This window comes from Plectropomus leopardus, chromosome 5, assembly GCF_026936395.1.
Source record: "Plectropomus leopardus strain MGB_pleo_1.0 chromosome 5, ASM2693639v1, whole genome shotgun sequence".
NCBI classification, from domain to species: domain Eukaryota; kingdom Metazoa; phylum Chordata; class Actinopteri; order Perciformes; family Serranidae; genus Plectropomus; species Plectropomus leopardus.
In genome coordinates, this window is record NC_142180.1 from 11240136 (window position 1) to 11257053 (window position 16918).

The 16918-nt window shown below is 38.5% G+C and overlaps 1 protein-coding gene across 9 annotated transcripts in view; it reads right to left on the reverse strand.

Annotated features, from left to right (window-relative positions):
* The window catches only part of lrrc7 (leucine rich repeat containing 7), a 136787-nt gene that overhangs the window by 51936 nt on the left and 67933 nt on the right, over window positions 1–16918 (reverse strand). For all 9 annotated transcript variants that reach the window (XM_088077508.1, XM_088077506.1, XM_088077509.1 and 6 more), the window contains one exon: window positions 759–961. In XM_088077508.1, coding sequence (XP_087933634.1) covers window positions 759–947 — 189 coding nt within the window. In that variant the 5' untranslated portion in view covers window positions 948–961. The remainder of the gene's footprint in view (window positions 1–758; window positions 962–16918) is intronic.

Below are 16918 nucleotides of genomic sequence, written 5' to 3' on the forward strand. Positions count from 1 at the left end.
TGGGGTTGATGTTAGAAGTCGGGTTCAAGATCTGTTTGCATCAACATACCGTAAACAGTATGTCACATTTCCCACATAACAAGTGTGTAAGGCATATTTTCTGTGCTTTCTACTGTCACAGCTCCCCAAAACAAGGTCTGGAGAAAACTGTTAATCAAAGTGGTACTAATCATGAGAAAGTGCAAAACATATGGATCCAAAGGTTTTCAATAGTGAAAAAGAGCATAAATAAATAAACAAATCTTTTTAAATGATTCTTTTTAGAGACTGTTATGTAGCGGCTATCCTCAATAAATGGTACCAAATAAATCATTCTCGGTCTTCAGCATCTTGCCCTTGAAGACTGGCAAATTGGTGGCCAGTGACATTTTTGTCACATCCTATTGAGCTTACATTGCCTACCTAAGCCAATGGGATGCTGAATCATGCATGTAAATGGATATTTTATCTCATCTATTGTTGATTTATACATGATGACTGGTAAAGCATCAAAGGCAAGTTTTGTGTCATAGAGAAACTGACACCACACCATATTTTACAAAAAAGTATCAAAATTTGAGATGTTAGATACATTTACAAGTATCAACTTCAAAGAAACGATACTGTGAAAAGAATTGATCTGCTAGTCTTCATGAGGCCACGATTTTAAAGAATCACATTAGGGTCAACCGGCATTGGTCCAATTAAGTAGTATGTTCGGGTTTGCGGACAGAGGTGAGAGGCAAGCAGCAAGGGGTTAACATGTGGTTCAGGATCACCTTGGGAAGTTCCTCAATCTGGTTGGCGTCGAGGTAGAGCTCCTCCAGAGTTCTCTCAAAGCTGAAGATTTCCTTGGGGACCTGCTGCAGGCTGCAGTGGGAGTAATCCAACACTGAGATCACTTCCTCTTCACCACGGAAACAACGGCACGGCACCAGCCGGCCAATCAGCTTCCGCTTAGTGGTCATTTCCAGACACTGCACTGTAGAGGCAAGAAGAGGGGAGAGGTTAATGTCAGAGGGTGTGCAACTCAAAAATCAACACGTTAATTGTATCTGCACAATCTTTATTTATTTTATTGTGTTCCCCTGTAGACCAGTGTTGTTTGTCGGTATCAACGGACAGGCTAAATCACATAAAGATATAAAAGGATCTGGAATATCAAACTAACATAAAATGTTTTTCCTCTGAGATGAACTATAGAGCTGTCGTTAAAATTCATGTGTGGGATTTTCTCTAAAATGCTCTAAAATAATTTCTTATACCAACCATGTGAGCTGCATTCATTACTGATGACAGATGTCACTGCATTGATGAGTAATGCAATAAATAAATAAATAAATAAATAAATAAATAAATAAATAAATGCTGAAGGAACATGTTTTTCAAGAAAAACACCCACTGCAAAAATGTGTAAGTAAGTAAAAATGTCAGAATTCACATGGCATTAACGTTACATTGACGGTTAGATCAGCCCAATCAGCTCGTAAGTGGAGCCTTATCTCTGCAGTCTGTGTGTGGAGACGGGCCACCTGTCTGAAGCATGCTCTGATTCTTGCCCATGATAAACTGCAGCTCTCCACAACCCTTCAGAGGTTAAGCTGGCAATGAAGTTAATGAATGACTAGAATGAGCAAACATCTCTTTAGTAAACAACTCTCAGCTTCAAGTCGTCAAATTACTTAAAAAATCTCTAACTCATGTTTACGCCATCTCATATTTTTCAAAACGCCAGCATTTTTTCATGGGATTTTGGATTAATGCAGAAGATAAACTGTGTTGCAGACAAACATTTATGATGCTTACACCTTTTGTTCAGCAAGATAATCTTCACAAAACGATTAGAATTTTTGAAACGTAAATGCAATCGCCTGAAATAAAAAGCTAACATTAGCCGTGTTCAGTTTGATGATGTTCTGTAGTCTCATTTAGCTACTTGTTAGCTTTTTTTTAACACACAAAAGCTTAAAAAGTTCACAAGTAAGATATTTGCTGATTTTATGTCATAGAACAAAAAAAGTTTCCTTAGCTTGGGTTAACCATAGACCTTTTTTTCAGTCATCTAACTAAAAAAGCCATTCAAGAAAACCATTGACTTTGAGACGAGGGAACAGTGCTAAAATGCTAACTCATTGTCGGGTTTTAGGACTCATTCCTGCACCGCTCTATCTGGCCGTGTTTGCAATAGCAGCACCAACAGTTATACCACTTGTAAATGTTGGGGGTGGGGAGTTGGTTGTTGTAATTGCCCACACAGGTCAATAAAACATTCCATATTAATCCTGTTTGATTGATTTGAATGGAAGACACTGTGGATAAAATCTGTAATGCTCTCTGCAAAAATGCCTTCAGAGGTTATTTTTTGGTCCAGAAGTCTAAGTTAGTTTATTTAAATAGGAAATGTTCCTGAGTTACACACTTCTGTATTACAAAATCCCTTGTTTGTGTCATTGTCCCTTAACTTCAGCTCAGCAAAGGACTGGAGGGAAATAAAAAGAGAACATTTTTTACTAAAAACTCAGCAACTCTGAAAGAAATTCAGTTTATTTTTCAAACTAAGAGGCTGAATGTCATATTAGCTTCAGATCATTTTTGTCATGCTTTTAAATGGCCGCCAGGCAGGTATCAGGTATAAAAGGCTGGGGTTCAACTCTTTATGTGTGTGTCTCTCTCTCTGTCACATACACACACGCACACACACACACACACACACACACACACAGAGTGCACTCTCATCAAACAACAAACTGGAGCTGTATAATTAGACCGAATCCTTTTGTGATTTTGCGACATCACTCCGTCACTCCATTACACAACTCCATTTAAAAAGCCAGTGACTGAATGGCTAACCACGGGTATTAAAATCCTTGAGTGAGGATTTATCATTCATCTTTATCACCTCAAACCCAAATGCTTATATTACACTCAATCTACTGACAAATAAAAATGAATGCCAGGCCTTTCAAATAGAACAAAGAGTGAAATGTCAGTTATCTTGACAGCTGCCTCAATTTCCTGTTTGATGTGGATGAGCTAAAACCAGCTGTGATGAGGAGGTACAGGAGGTGATGAGGAGTGAAGCTAAAGAGACAGTGGGGACTGAAAAGGAGGGGGGGCAAGGAGGTGAAGAGGAGGGAGAGAACATGAAAATGAGGAGGTGAAGAGGGCAGAGAGAGGGAGACGAGGAGGCTCAGAGATAAGACCTGCAGCTTTATCTGTCTGTAAACACACACATGTCCGGCACAGTGTGACCAGATGAATTCAGAAGATAGACAGAGTGATCTTGGGCACTGTGAGGACACTATGTTATCTTCTCAAGGCCAGGGAAATCTGATTTAAAAAAAAAAGAAAAAAGACAGATCCTCCAGGACTGTTTATCTGAAAAAGCCTGGACTATTAAAATCAATACATCCTTATTTACAGCCATGCTCAAAGCGGGGGTAATGAGGCGAGCCAGGGTTTACTGTTTGTCCACAGTATGTGTAAACCCAGCAGCAGTCAGCGCTTTTCATGGAGCTCACACATTGGACCTGGTTCTTGTCATTCTTATGTTCACAGGTAAAAGGTTACAAAGATGTGTTTAGCTGTTGGATTTCAACAAAGCTCAAATAAGTGTAAAAAAAACTCTTCTCTGTATATTCCTTTCCCCTTACATTCTGTATGTCAGTACAATTTCAATGTGATGGACTGCTAAGTCAGAAAACACAAAGAAACAAATGCTTAAAAGGTCCAAGAACTAAAACTAAGGGTAGGCAGTGTGGAGAAGTTTAACTTCATTTTCTTGTTATTTGTAAGTGGCAATATATCATTTTCTCAATTAATTTACTTTGGTTCTGTGTGCGTCAAATTTAGTAAATGATAAACTCTATGTCAAGTATTTTTTTCTTGCTGAAGCAATAAATTGCTACATATTTCACATGTGTAAGAGTTTAAGAAAAAGTCCAAACAGATTTGTCAAAACTCTCTCGCTCTCTATGCATTGATCATGTACAATTCATAATCCTGAAAAGTGAAATAAACAGATCTGGCAGTAAAGGAAGACTAGAGAAGCAACCATGGAGGTGAGTTTAGAACATGTAAACAGCGTAATATTGTTTTAGGGGTGGTGCTGCAATAGTGCGGAAAGGATTTAGTGGTATTTTTGACATCTCACGATTTTGTTAAAATAGTTAATACGTAGTAATTTTTTAAATATAAAAATGTTTTGAAAAGATCATTAAATTTATTTTTTATGTCTTGTATTTAGAGTACTGTATATTTCCTCTATGTGGTCACCTGAGAAATTGATGGATTGTGACAGAATAAAAAAACCACCGAAAGCAGTGAAGATACAATAGCTGAAAACATTTAGGAAATATTGGAGAGGATTTGTTTAAATTTGACTTAAATGTGTTCAGAGACTATCATTCAAAAAAGGATTACATAGTTGAAGCTGTCCAGAGCTGTTTATTGGTTTAGTTTATTGGAGTTTATTGGAATTTACATGCTTCTGGTTCACTGGTCTGTGTTTTGGACCCTGTTGAAAGACTGTGTAACGATTCATTCGGACCTTCCTCATGGACTGTTCATATGTATACAATAAGTAATGTGCCAAAATGTGTATATAACCCAGATAACCATGAGCCAATATTTCATGTATAATCCATATAAACAGGAAAGATGCAATTGTGACTAATGCACTGACGGAAGTAAAGAAGGAAGTAGCATAAAGATCAAAAGTCTGTAAGGAGGGAGGGTGGTCAAAAAACACAGGACTTTCCCCCAGGAGACTGGTGTTGAAAACTGTGAAGGTTTTTTTTAGTAGGCCTTGGTAATGTAATTTGTTGGGCACTTATATATTAGATATTGTTAATTCATTCAATACATTCATACCTACCTAAAACGTTACAAAATAATGTTTTTGTGCTGCTTTGCCAATTGAAGATGGTCAAGAATACAAGAAATGAATATCTTCATACAACTTGGACTACATGTTGCAACAGCCTCACCATCTAGAGTTAATGTTGTATCAACAGTTTTCAGCCCTGAAGCAGAATGATACATTCACACGCAAAGACATCAGAGATCCTCTACACCAAATTTAGTTGGAACGGAGCAAACAAAACTATGTGACACAAGACTTTATATAAATATATCTATTTATATAATCTCCTCTCAGGAGTTTGGTCTCAGTGCGTCTGTCCAATCAGCATTGGATGGCCGTCAGATGACACACTCCGTCATAGTTACACAGCAGAAGTGGCATCAGGGATCTTCTCATTGGCTGAGTAGGCAGGCAATCTGAGTGCTAACTTGGCTGAAAGCTACATGACTGCCAAAGGTGTGAAATCGGTTTAATGCTTGCTGCATCCTCTAATCAACCGCTTGACATTCCAGCCAAGAGCCAGATGGCCAAGTATAATGCTCCGAAAACCAGCAGCACTGACCAGAGCTGATATCACCTTTTAGTAGATCTCTTCTACAGATTAAAGGCAGTTAAAGTGTGTTGCAAGTTTTTTTTATTTTCTGTACTATAGCAACTGTTTTTTCTTTTCATTTCACTGTGTGATTTTTCTTGATCTTTGCTTTCTTTTTCCTTTTTGGCCAAAAATCCATTCTGCAAGTTTCAATGATTACCAGCTGTCTTTTCAGACCTCCAAAATGACCCATTAAAAAAAAGCACCAAAAAGTATTGCGTTTAATGATTTGGCAAAATCGATAATATAAATACCAGCAGCCAGTCTGCTAAACATTCTTTTTTTATGAGCTACTGATACTGCAGCTGCTTGATTATGCTCTCACGGTCTATTGATGTAACAGCTTAAGCATGCAAAGACAGACTAGACTAAAAATAACAGCTTTTTTTGTCAAGAGAGCAGAGCTGATGTAAGTGATGTTACCCATTAGAATTAAGCAACAACAGCAGAGACACTGACAAATATTAGGAGCAAATAGGAGCTTGTCAACATGGGCAGTGATGAAAGCCGACTGTGGGCAGTCACCTTCATAACACAGACACCTCTCCAGAGACTGATTTTACACCAGGAGGAACCCAGAGACAAAGAGACAAAGACAATATGCAGTACAGGGAGGATGAAGAGCCACTTAGACTGGAGTGCTTTTACAAGATGAACAACTTAATACAGCATTTGGGCATTAAAAAACCACATGCAGCTCATGACCATCATGTTTTTTGTAGGAACCTAACATTGAAAATCTTTGCAATTCTTTGGTGTTTCTTTGTGTTCCTGGTGTTTCGGTTGACCCTGTCTGAATTAATGAATGCAAGGGGACACTGAAGTGTGTCCAGTCCTGCTAACACTCTCACAGAACCAAAAAAAGGTAGGAAGAGAGTCAGAGTGAGCCGGCACCAATAGGATCAAACTAGGAAGTGAGCGTGGTTGGCTGTGTTGGCTCTCGCTGCTGCTATGGAAACAGCATGACAGAGCAGAGCAGACTGACTCTGCAGAGGCAACGCTACATGTACAAGCTCACAACACACACTTTCTTCATAGACACACTTGTTAATGATTGAGCTTTGTTCCTATCAGCACGGTGATAACCGCATAAAAGAAACACAGATGTGAGTAGTGAGATATTTTGCAAGAACTGTTAACACACATCCGCCCACACACACTATACGCACACAGCTGCCCACACATACGAACACACTTACACACTAGCAAGCAGAGGCGGAGGAAGTATTTAGAATCTTAGTAATTAGTAAGTACCATAATGTCAAGATACATTTATGCAGATTTATGTGTGAACTGCATTTTTGCTATAGTTGGTTTGGGTGGGTGTTTTTGCAGTTTAATCTGCAACTTGATCAACATAAAAAAATTCTGCCAATTATCAAGCCTTTTAAAGGGGCAGTGTGTAGAATTTCTTGGCACTTAGCAGTAAGGATTGCACTGCAACCAGCTGAAACCTTTGCAGTTGGAGTTTCTTCTGTGTCCATTGTTCAGGAGGCTTTTTATTATCAGCGTTTCCTCACACTGAACAAAGCTGTTTTATGTTACAAATCAGTATTTCTCCGATGCTGTTTGGCACATCACAGTAGGACCGCTAGCCCAGCTGCAAATGTGTTCTCACCTAATTTCTAATCTTGATGTTAAGGAGGTTTTTACTGGAAGCTGAATTACAAAAGACACAGCCCCTTTGATTTAAAGTGGTAAAAACACTGACTAACCAGTTGCATGTTAAAATCTGTGTTTTTCTGATGCTGCTTGTCATGAAGGGGCTGCTAATAAAGGTGGCCCACACAAAAACACAAATTGACAATTCTAGGGCCAGAGTTTGGTTTGTCCATTCTGGGCTATTGTAGAAACAACATGACTCTGCGGGCCTGCTCCCTTTGCAGATATAAATGGCTCATTCTCAAGTCACAAAAACACAATTTTTATTTTAGGTGCTCATATACTCAAGAAAATACACTTATATTATATTCAATTTCTGCCAATATAACCCCTGTATCCTATACACTGGACCTGTAAGAACTTATTTGTGGTGTATTAGGAATATTCCAAATGTTTTTAAATCTAAATCAACAAAATATTTGCATAGGAGTTTATCTGTATCTTAAAACAAAAAAAAAACCCAAACATACAAGGTTGAGAAACTAAACTTATGAAAGTTTATTTCAAAAATATCCTTTGAATAAGTTGATTTATTGTTTATTGGTGTTTATTTTTCCATTTAAATACCCTCATTAGAAGCACATGAATGCGCCCCCTAGTTTTCCCAGGGTCCTTATTTGCACTGAGCACAGGTTGAAACATTAAAACACGGGCAGCTTTTTTCCCACACTTTATATAAGAAAATAATATTTTAAGGATTTGATTCCAGACAAGAATGACCTTGAATTAGATTTTTCCCCCCACTAAATAATGCATCTAGTTTAAAAAGATGATTATATGCTTTCAGGCTTGGTGCCATGAGGGCTCTTAATGGGGCTAAACCCCCTCGGTTGTATTTTTCACCCCGTTTAAGCTTAATGCAGCTGCACTGTCCATGGTACTGAAACAGAGCAAAGGAGTTTGGTTCTTGTTTTTTTTTGGCTCTCAATCCATTTAAACCCCATTGAAGCAATCTACAGACAGACACGAAATGACAGGGAAGTAAAGGGACAGTCAACACGAGAGAAAACAAAAATCAATGAAATTTATTTTAAGTAAAAAATTGCCCCGCTGCAATTTTTAACAGCTGCCTGAGTCACATCATCCCGGCACATGGCCTGCATGCTTTGTATAAAAAGATAAATATGTAAAGTAACGAGTAACTTCATAAATGTAGTGGAGTATAAAGTACAATATTTAGTAGAGAAAGTACAAAGCATCATATTTAAGTACAGTTCTTGAGTAAATCAACTTGAACTTCACCTCAAGTGGACTCTTTTCTTCCATCTGCTCTCCACTAAAGTTTGTGAGTGTGTGTGTGTGTGTGTGTGTTTGTGCTCCTCCAGCAGCTCATAGAGGGTGAAATCCCCAGGATCCCATGACAGCCATCAGTTCACGTGCAGCCTTGTCGTCACCATAGTAACCGCTGCCATAGAGACTGTCTCCCAGGAGCTGGGTGTATTTTTACTCTCCCTCTCTCTCTCTCTGTCATAAAACAGAACATGCTGCACTCAGTGGGCGATTGCTCCACATTTGGCGACACTTTACAAAGACTCAAATATATCAGACACCTTAATAGCACCTGAAGAAGAGCTTTGGATCAGCCTCTTCATGTTTCTCTTTCTCTGACTCTTTTTTTAAAAAAATTTGTTGAGGTGTGAATACTGCACTCTGCACCCCGGGCTCCTGCACTCACTCACAATTAAACAGTCACACACTGTCAGGCACAAGTGCACGAGACACAGACACACATTAAAATGCCCACACACACATCTAGACCAATGAATTAGCAGCCGCACACAGACTCATTTAGTTCATGATTACTTTGCGACGGTGACGGCGAGAGAAAATGGAAGATCCTGTTTCACATCCCAGTGCTTCACATTGTCAGGCAAATCCCTGAGCAGTGTGTCTGTGTGTGTGTGTGTGTGCGTGTGTGTGTGTGTGTGTGTGTGAGAGAGAGAGAGACTGTGTATGTGGGAGGCAGTTAGCTAACTAGCAGCCAGGAACAGCTTGTTCTGTCTTTTTTACATTCATTAATTAACCACTTAAAGCAGTTACCTGAACCAGCACTTGCATACAAAGACACATTTAGTAATCCTTTGTTCTGAACCAACACCTTCATGATTTCTAAACTTCCTGTCTGTTGGCTTTTTTCCCATGTTATGAAAGATATCAGAATTAAGGCTTAAAAGGGTCAAAGTCAAAAGTAACCTCAAAAACATTGTCCTGTTGCAGGCCAAGTGGCCTTGACACTAAAATTTGAAAATTCCAGGCCTGGTTGCAGAGGCTACTGAAGGATACCAACACAGATATGTGAAGAACATGCACGCTCTACACAGAAAGGCCCCAGCCAGCACATGGATTTTTAACCCAAGACCCTCATGCCATTAGGTAGCAAGAATTTTATGATTTTATGTCTTAAACTGTTTGCAGTGAGCGCAGCTAAACACAAGCTGAAGTTAGTCTCTGTTAATTGCCATTTTTTTGTTGTTCAGGTGATTTGCCGCTCAAAGCACTGAAGCACTGCAGGTGATCCCAGCCTGATCAGTGAAGTGAAAAAAAGGTATGAATCAGAAGTCTACATGTCAACTTCATCTAAGTGAAGACATTTGCCTGAAAGGTGCTGTAGTGATTTGCAAAAAAACTGACAAAAAAAAAATTGCTGCAGTGGTTGAACAGGAAGCTGATTATTTACCAAGCAAGGGAAAAATGTAGAGAGGGAGACTGATATTACAAATTGGTTTATGGGAATATTTTTTATGTAATAGACAAACAAAAATGAACATGGCATAGTGTCACATAAATTATTGGAGGAAGTGGTTGGTTGCTTATTAACATAATGTTTGCTAAGAAGAAAGATACTTGATGACTGAGTGGTGATGGAGGCGATGCCATGCAACTGTTAACAGAGAGCGAGTGAATTAGGGGAGCAGAAATATCTATTTGTTACGTTTTTGGTCAGACATATTGTGTAGTGGAAAACAACCCCATCATTTGTGTGTAATTTAGTGAAAAGAGAGGACAATGTCAACTTGGACATCAGTATCAGATAGCATCGGTGTAGAAATAACTGAACAATGAAATCCATTGTTTGCAAGTGCCCTCCAAATCACCCAGAAACATTCCTTTTTATCTGTTGCAACTGTTTTTAAGGTCTGATTAAAATTAGGTGAATATTTGGTCAGTGTCAGGGAAAGATTGCTCCTTCATGGATAACATTAAAGTACCTCTTGTTAGGAAAACAAGCCAGTTTGTTCGCCAAACCATCCACATCCAAACTCTTATTTTTCTCATTTTCTAGAGTTTTTGTAGAGAAATAACAATGTAGTGCTAACTACTATTGCTGTTTTCAGTATCTGAATAAATGACCAATGAAACAAAGTCTCAAGGAATCACCACACGGTCTTGTTGAGTCACGGTCTGGGGCGTTTTCACAGTCGCCGCCAGTCCGATCTTCCTGCCACAGTGGCTCCAGGTGGCACGTCTGTAAAACTCAGTGACCCTTACATCACTGACACTAAAAATAACAATCGACCGACACAACAGCACACAAGAGCAGCTGACAATTCACCTGCACCCAAAATGTAGGAATCAGTTCTGCTCAGATGCACCAATGAACAAATACACAAATGCACCAAATGGGTCAAACCAGCGTTACCTAAAAATGAGACTCCAGCCACAGAATGACCTGAAAAACGTGTTTCCTCCGGTGACTCTGGACTGGAAAAGTTTAGGACTTCAGTCAGTGACAAATACCAACAAATGACAAACAGAAAATTAGACAAGGCAAACAGTGGGATATATAAATAGGATGCAATAAAAGAGAAATAAAGAAGCAGCCAGACAGAGTGTGCTGTACTGTCATATGAGACGAACATATCTGGGTGACTGCGATGATTTCTAACACACAGTTCAGTGTATCAGCTAATGAGGAGTATTCCTAACGGGATGAGGTGAATAATCAATTAGCCTTTCAGTCTCTTAAATGTGAGTATCTACTGCTTTTTCTGTACAATATTGGATGGGTTAACATAAATACAGACTAGAAACTGTGTAGAGAGAAGTTTAGGACAGCCTGAATCAACCTCAGATTGTTATATGGTAAAAAAAAATGTTAACTGCTAGTCCATCAAGGTGCATGTGAAGGGCAAACAAGAAGACCTTGATAAAAGTTCAAAAGATCTGTTGGAGGGGTTGCAAGATGATTGTTATAGGAAAGCAGAAAAATACTAATTTTTCTGCTAAAAAAATGTTTCAGCATCTTTCTTTTACACTGTTCCTTGCCACTTTTCTTTGAAAATTACAAGATAACTTTAGAATGTCAGGACTGAAAATAATCCAAATACAACAAGGAAAAAAGCACAAAATACTTTGATTGAAGTGCTCATAACTGGTAGACTTATGCAACAGATGATAATAAAGATTTTAAAGGGTCACATGCCAAAAACCTTCCTGTTACTTAACAATTAATTAATTTACTTAAAAAATGTAAATGAAAATAAAAATCTGTTGCAGCCCAGATAAAGACTGTGTTTCAGTATTGTGGATAATTAATTGTATGGAAATCTCTAGACTCACGCACTAGATGCTTCAAATGAAACAATATACACAGAAAATCTGTTCAAAATTTCATTAAATAAAGAAACTTTCCAATTTTTTTTACAACTAGGGTCTTTGGCCATTGTTTCTATTTGCCATTATCAACTGAAACACACTAAGAAGAAGTCACATGAGGCAAGAAAAGTCTAAAAGAAGAATAAAAATGTGTCTATCCGAAGTTTCCACTCCAATTTATCATCTCACGACCCCTCAGATTTATCTTGACACCTCTAAAGAGGCCTAACCGCTAGACTGGGAACCACTGGAACAACAATATATGGTGGTAAATAACCAGTAGTTGACCCAGCTACAGCAGTAAAGCGCTGCTGACACTTTTACTCAAAGGACCAGTGTGACGAACTCAATGGACGAGGACCTACTCTGTACATAGACAAGAACAGCTCATTCTAAAGTAATGCAAACCCAACAACAATTTTTAGATGATTATAAACGAAAAAAACAAAGTTATGAATCTTATATACTGTGAATATATCTCCCTAAATCCCAGTGGACCTTTAAGATTTTGAATGCAGGACTTTTACTTATACTGAGTACTTCTGACATTATTATTACATAATGGTACTTTTACTTAATTAAAGGATCTGAAACCTTCTTCCACCATTGAGTACCGGAGGTCTTGCTTTTGCTTTGAAAAAAAAAATGACCAGAAGTTGTTTAAAACATTACTGTAACTATAATATAATTGGTCAATTCCAGCCTTCCACAGTCTGTCTGAATAACAGTTCACACTGATCTGACATTAGATGCTTCGCCGAAGTTTTAAAATCATTTCGAAATTTAAAAAATCATTTTTAATTCAATATTTTGTGTCAAATTGTTGATTTCTTTGTTGAGTAACTGTTTGTTAAGATAATGTACAGCAAGCAGGCCATTGTTGCAAAACAAACTTCTTCAGGGTGATTCGAGTCCTGCATCACTTTGATGGGGTTTATGTTGGTATCGTGACCTGCCTACTGTGCATTATCCCGAACACATTATGTGCCAGTGTAAAGTGATGCCGTTATGAACAGAAGGTCAACTGGCTGTTCACAAACATCTCCAGACAGACTTATTTGTTTTTTTCATCTCAAGGCTTCACTCGTCCAACTGTTCCTCAGTATCAGTGAAGCTCACAGAGGAAAAGACTTTATTTGAGCCTCTCCCTCCTCTCCTTCTGTCATCTCTCTCTCCTTCTCTCTCCCCCTCTCTCATTCCCCTGTTTCCAGGCCAGTCTTTTATTTTTTCTCCTCTATGTTCTTCCAGGGTTGTGCTCAGTGGCCCAGTTCTGCTTGAGACGCCCCGGCACATCTCCTCTTTCTGTCTTCTCATTTCTCTCTCTCTCTCAACACTCTTCCTCCGTCTGTCTGTGTTTAACTTTTTCTCTTCCTCCATCCCACCCCCTACCAAGAGACAGAAAGGGAAGCCATCTTAAAATCAAGCACAGTACTTTTTGTTTCCTCTCCATGGGAGCGTCTCGATCTAAATCCATTTTTAAATTCCAGGGCGGTGACTCATTGGAAAGATAAACTTATCATCTTGTGTTTGAGAACGAGGAAATCTCCACAGATTGTGTGTTCTCTGCTCTCGATCATCAGCATGCCAGGAGAAAAAGTGAATGATAACCTTACTAACCATTTTGCAAAACTGAAGTTTGCCTTTTTTGCATAAACCAACCCCCTTCATCAAGCACATGACATACATATTCGTATCCTCGGTGTAACCTCGTTATAGCTGTTCAACACTGTACATTAGAAGTCTGCAAACACCAGGTCATGCTCTAAACTAAAATATAAATATTACTATTATTACCTTTATTTACTATCAGAAATATGCATACATTACTGAAAAGTAGATTGCTGATTATAATGCAAACACGTGCAACATCTTGTGACTTGCCCAAATGTCAAAGTTGGGACTTTTGACAAAGTGAAAATATTGGTCTTCAGCATTATCTTGACTTAGAATTTGGATTTATTTAGTAATTATGTTTAGTGATTTCTGCCCACCTGCCAAATAGTTTAGTGATATTTTGGATGGCTATTCACAGAGAATACAAGCAATAAAACATATGGATGGCTTTGAAATTTTGACTTTTTGACTCCTCAAGGAGGTGTACGGTGACACAGTTTCACTAAGCAAAACTGGCATCAGTGCTTGGACTAATCCGATTGTATCACTTTATTAATATGTTTCTCTAATTGTCCTAACTGAGACAAACTAATATATATATATATAACCCTCATCACCTTGATGTCCTGTCAAAAATAAAGTATACAGTCTCAGAATAATGATCATGCAAATATCTCATTTTTAAGCATGTACATCGATAAGGAATGTCTGCCCATGACAGCTGACAATGTTTCAAATATGCAAAGAAGCTACATGATCTAAAAAATGGATGTTTCACACACATCTTCAACACAGCAGTACACAGGGTCTAAACAAAGCACCGTTTCAACACCCAAGATCAGCCTTTGACCAAATGTCTCTCCTTCTCTTCCTGAGTTACGGTGTTGAATAATGGCCAGAAAAGTGGTTTTGCAGAACATTATGATGTCGCACTTTAGTTGACCTTTAACCTTTTGAAAACTTCACTTCATCATTTTATTCCATTAGACATTTGTAGATTTTGTTATAATTGGCGTACGAATTCTTGAGTTATAGCCAAAGACACGTTTTGTGAGGTCACAGAGACCTTTGACCACCAAAATCGAATTAGTTTATAATTGAGTTCAAGTGGACGTTTGTGCCAAAGTCAGAGGAATTCCCTTAAGGCATTCTTGAGATAATATGTGTACAAGAAATGGATGTACGATGAAAAGCCCCCAAAAATGATGTCTCTAGCCACAGCAGAAGCATAAAAATATGAGTTTTTCTGTAAACCTTGCCACCAAAGTACTCTATTGTAAATGTTACATCGACTAGACCTGATGCTAGAAATTCAACGATTCAAAAATATGATATGTGATATTGACACATATTCTTAACAGGCTAAAAAAAACTACAAGATATTTTAAAGGTTTCCCTGCTGCTCCAAAGTTGTCAGTTTGATGTAGCAAAAAGTTACATTTTTTTATGAGGCCAAATCACAATATATCAAACTTACACTCTATGTCTTATTTATGTCTGTTGATAAAACAAACACAAATGCCCTCTGAAGAATCATCTGCTGCTATAAATTAACTACCAACTTATTTGTAGTTTTAGAACCAAATATAGATGGAAATACATGCGTATTCATCCTAGCAAACCAAATTTCCTCTCATATGATGACTAATATGACACATAGAGGACGGACAGAGGATTTTAAATTGACTCTTGATGTCAATGTCAGTCTGTAGGAGTGTATTTCTGTTCAAGTGTGGCCACGTGCATGCTCATTTGTGTATTATTTAGTAATTTGAGGTCACCTTGCCATGCTGGTGTCCCAGCAGCTCATCCAACTCTCAGAGCCCGAAGGAGAGAGACACACGGACAGACACACATGTCTACTGTCACAGTGTCATGTCTTACAGCTTTTGACCTAGAAGCTGATAACTATTCATAGATCACACTAAGAACAGGGCGACAGTTGTTATTAAAATTTTTAGGTTAATTTGATTCAGCATTTTGAAGACTGAATATGAACCCTGTGTCCTTGAGGTACAAGCTATGATGTACCAGTTCATGTACAGTACACTTTGATCCACATCTAGACCAAAACCAGTGTCTTCAGGCCTCCTAAAGAGTATTCAAACCCTTTGTCTCATCCATAACAAGGGGGTTGCTATCAGGTTATTGTTGTTATTTGGGGGGGCATTTGAAGGCAGTGGAGCAGTCAGTAGACATGTTTAATTACAGGGGAGGGGAGACCCCATAATTCTGAAGCCCCAATAGTTTGAAAAGTGTCCCACTGGACCGAAAGCCCATCAGTACAACAGCCTTTTATCCCAAAACCAAATGCTCAAGGCGAAGCACGAGGATAATTGTTACGCAGAATGACATCATAGGACCTTCCCACTTTGGCCAAGGCATGACCCGCCTTACTCTGCTTGTGCTCATTGCCTTGAGTTAAGGTCAGAATATCAGAGGCAGAGTAGCTGTTTACTTTTTTAATTAAACCATGGCATTTTTTATTTAGTGAAAGAGTTAGATTATCTACATCTACTATTGAACATATTATATAATAATAATCTATTTCATTTACCAACCAAGTGGACGGTTTTCTCAGCAATTTTGTGTTTCTCTTACCCTGCATGTGAGATTTCACTAATTCCCATGACGATGAGTTTAAGATGAGGAACTTGTTGATTTTTTGACAAAAAAAAGTTTACAATGCAACGTCCAAAAACAAATCCTAATCCAGATGTCTTTCAAAAGAATACTAGTAATTTTAATACATATCAAGTCCTAATTTTAGATGAATGAATTCAGTGCCTTTTAAGACTTTTTAAGGATCCATAGGAACCCTGGAGGGAAATATTTGGCTTATAGCTGCTACATGTGGCACCATCTTTGTCTGATGTTTGGTGCTAGGCGGGTAGCAGCACAGTGGGTTTTTGGAGCTTTTTTTTTTGCTGAAAACAGCTGCCTTCCGTGTATGTAAATTAGAGAGGTGAAAGCAAACCAAAACAGTAGAGTTGTGAGTCATAAAACCAACACAACGAGCCGAGAGAGACCATAAACTTTGGTAGATCTGAGGGGAACTGAAAAGTTGGCAGTTATGGACCCTTGCCCTGAAATGAAGCTAGTTATGATCTTAATTTCAATCCACAAAACAAGATTTTACCCTAAAACAAACATGAAAGTTGTGACTTTTATAGAGTCCCCAAATACGTGCCTTTAAAATGTTTTTGATTTTTTCCCCTCTACAATGTGAGGAATACAGATCCCACAGCGTCCTGATTGCAAAAGAACGGTTCACCTTCACCTGAAAAACTCTCTCTGTACACACTGTGAGACCTGCTGCTATCTGGAACAACCTCTCTATCTTTCTGTCATCCCTCTCTCTCTCTCTCTCTTTCTCTCTCTCTCTTTTTCTCTGGCCAGGAGTCAATCTCTCTTCTTTACTGCCAGCTGATAGCTGTGCATGACTGTCTGGATCTCTATTCATGCGTTCACTCCATCTATCTCCTGCTGCTGCCTCTGTCACCCCTCTATCCTCGCCTCCCTTCTTCTTCTCTGCCTCTCTTCTAAATGAAAACAGATAATATGCCGTGGCTTTTTTTTTTTTTTTTATCTCCGCATTGATATCTTTCAGC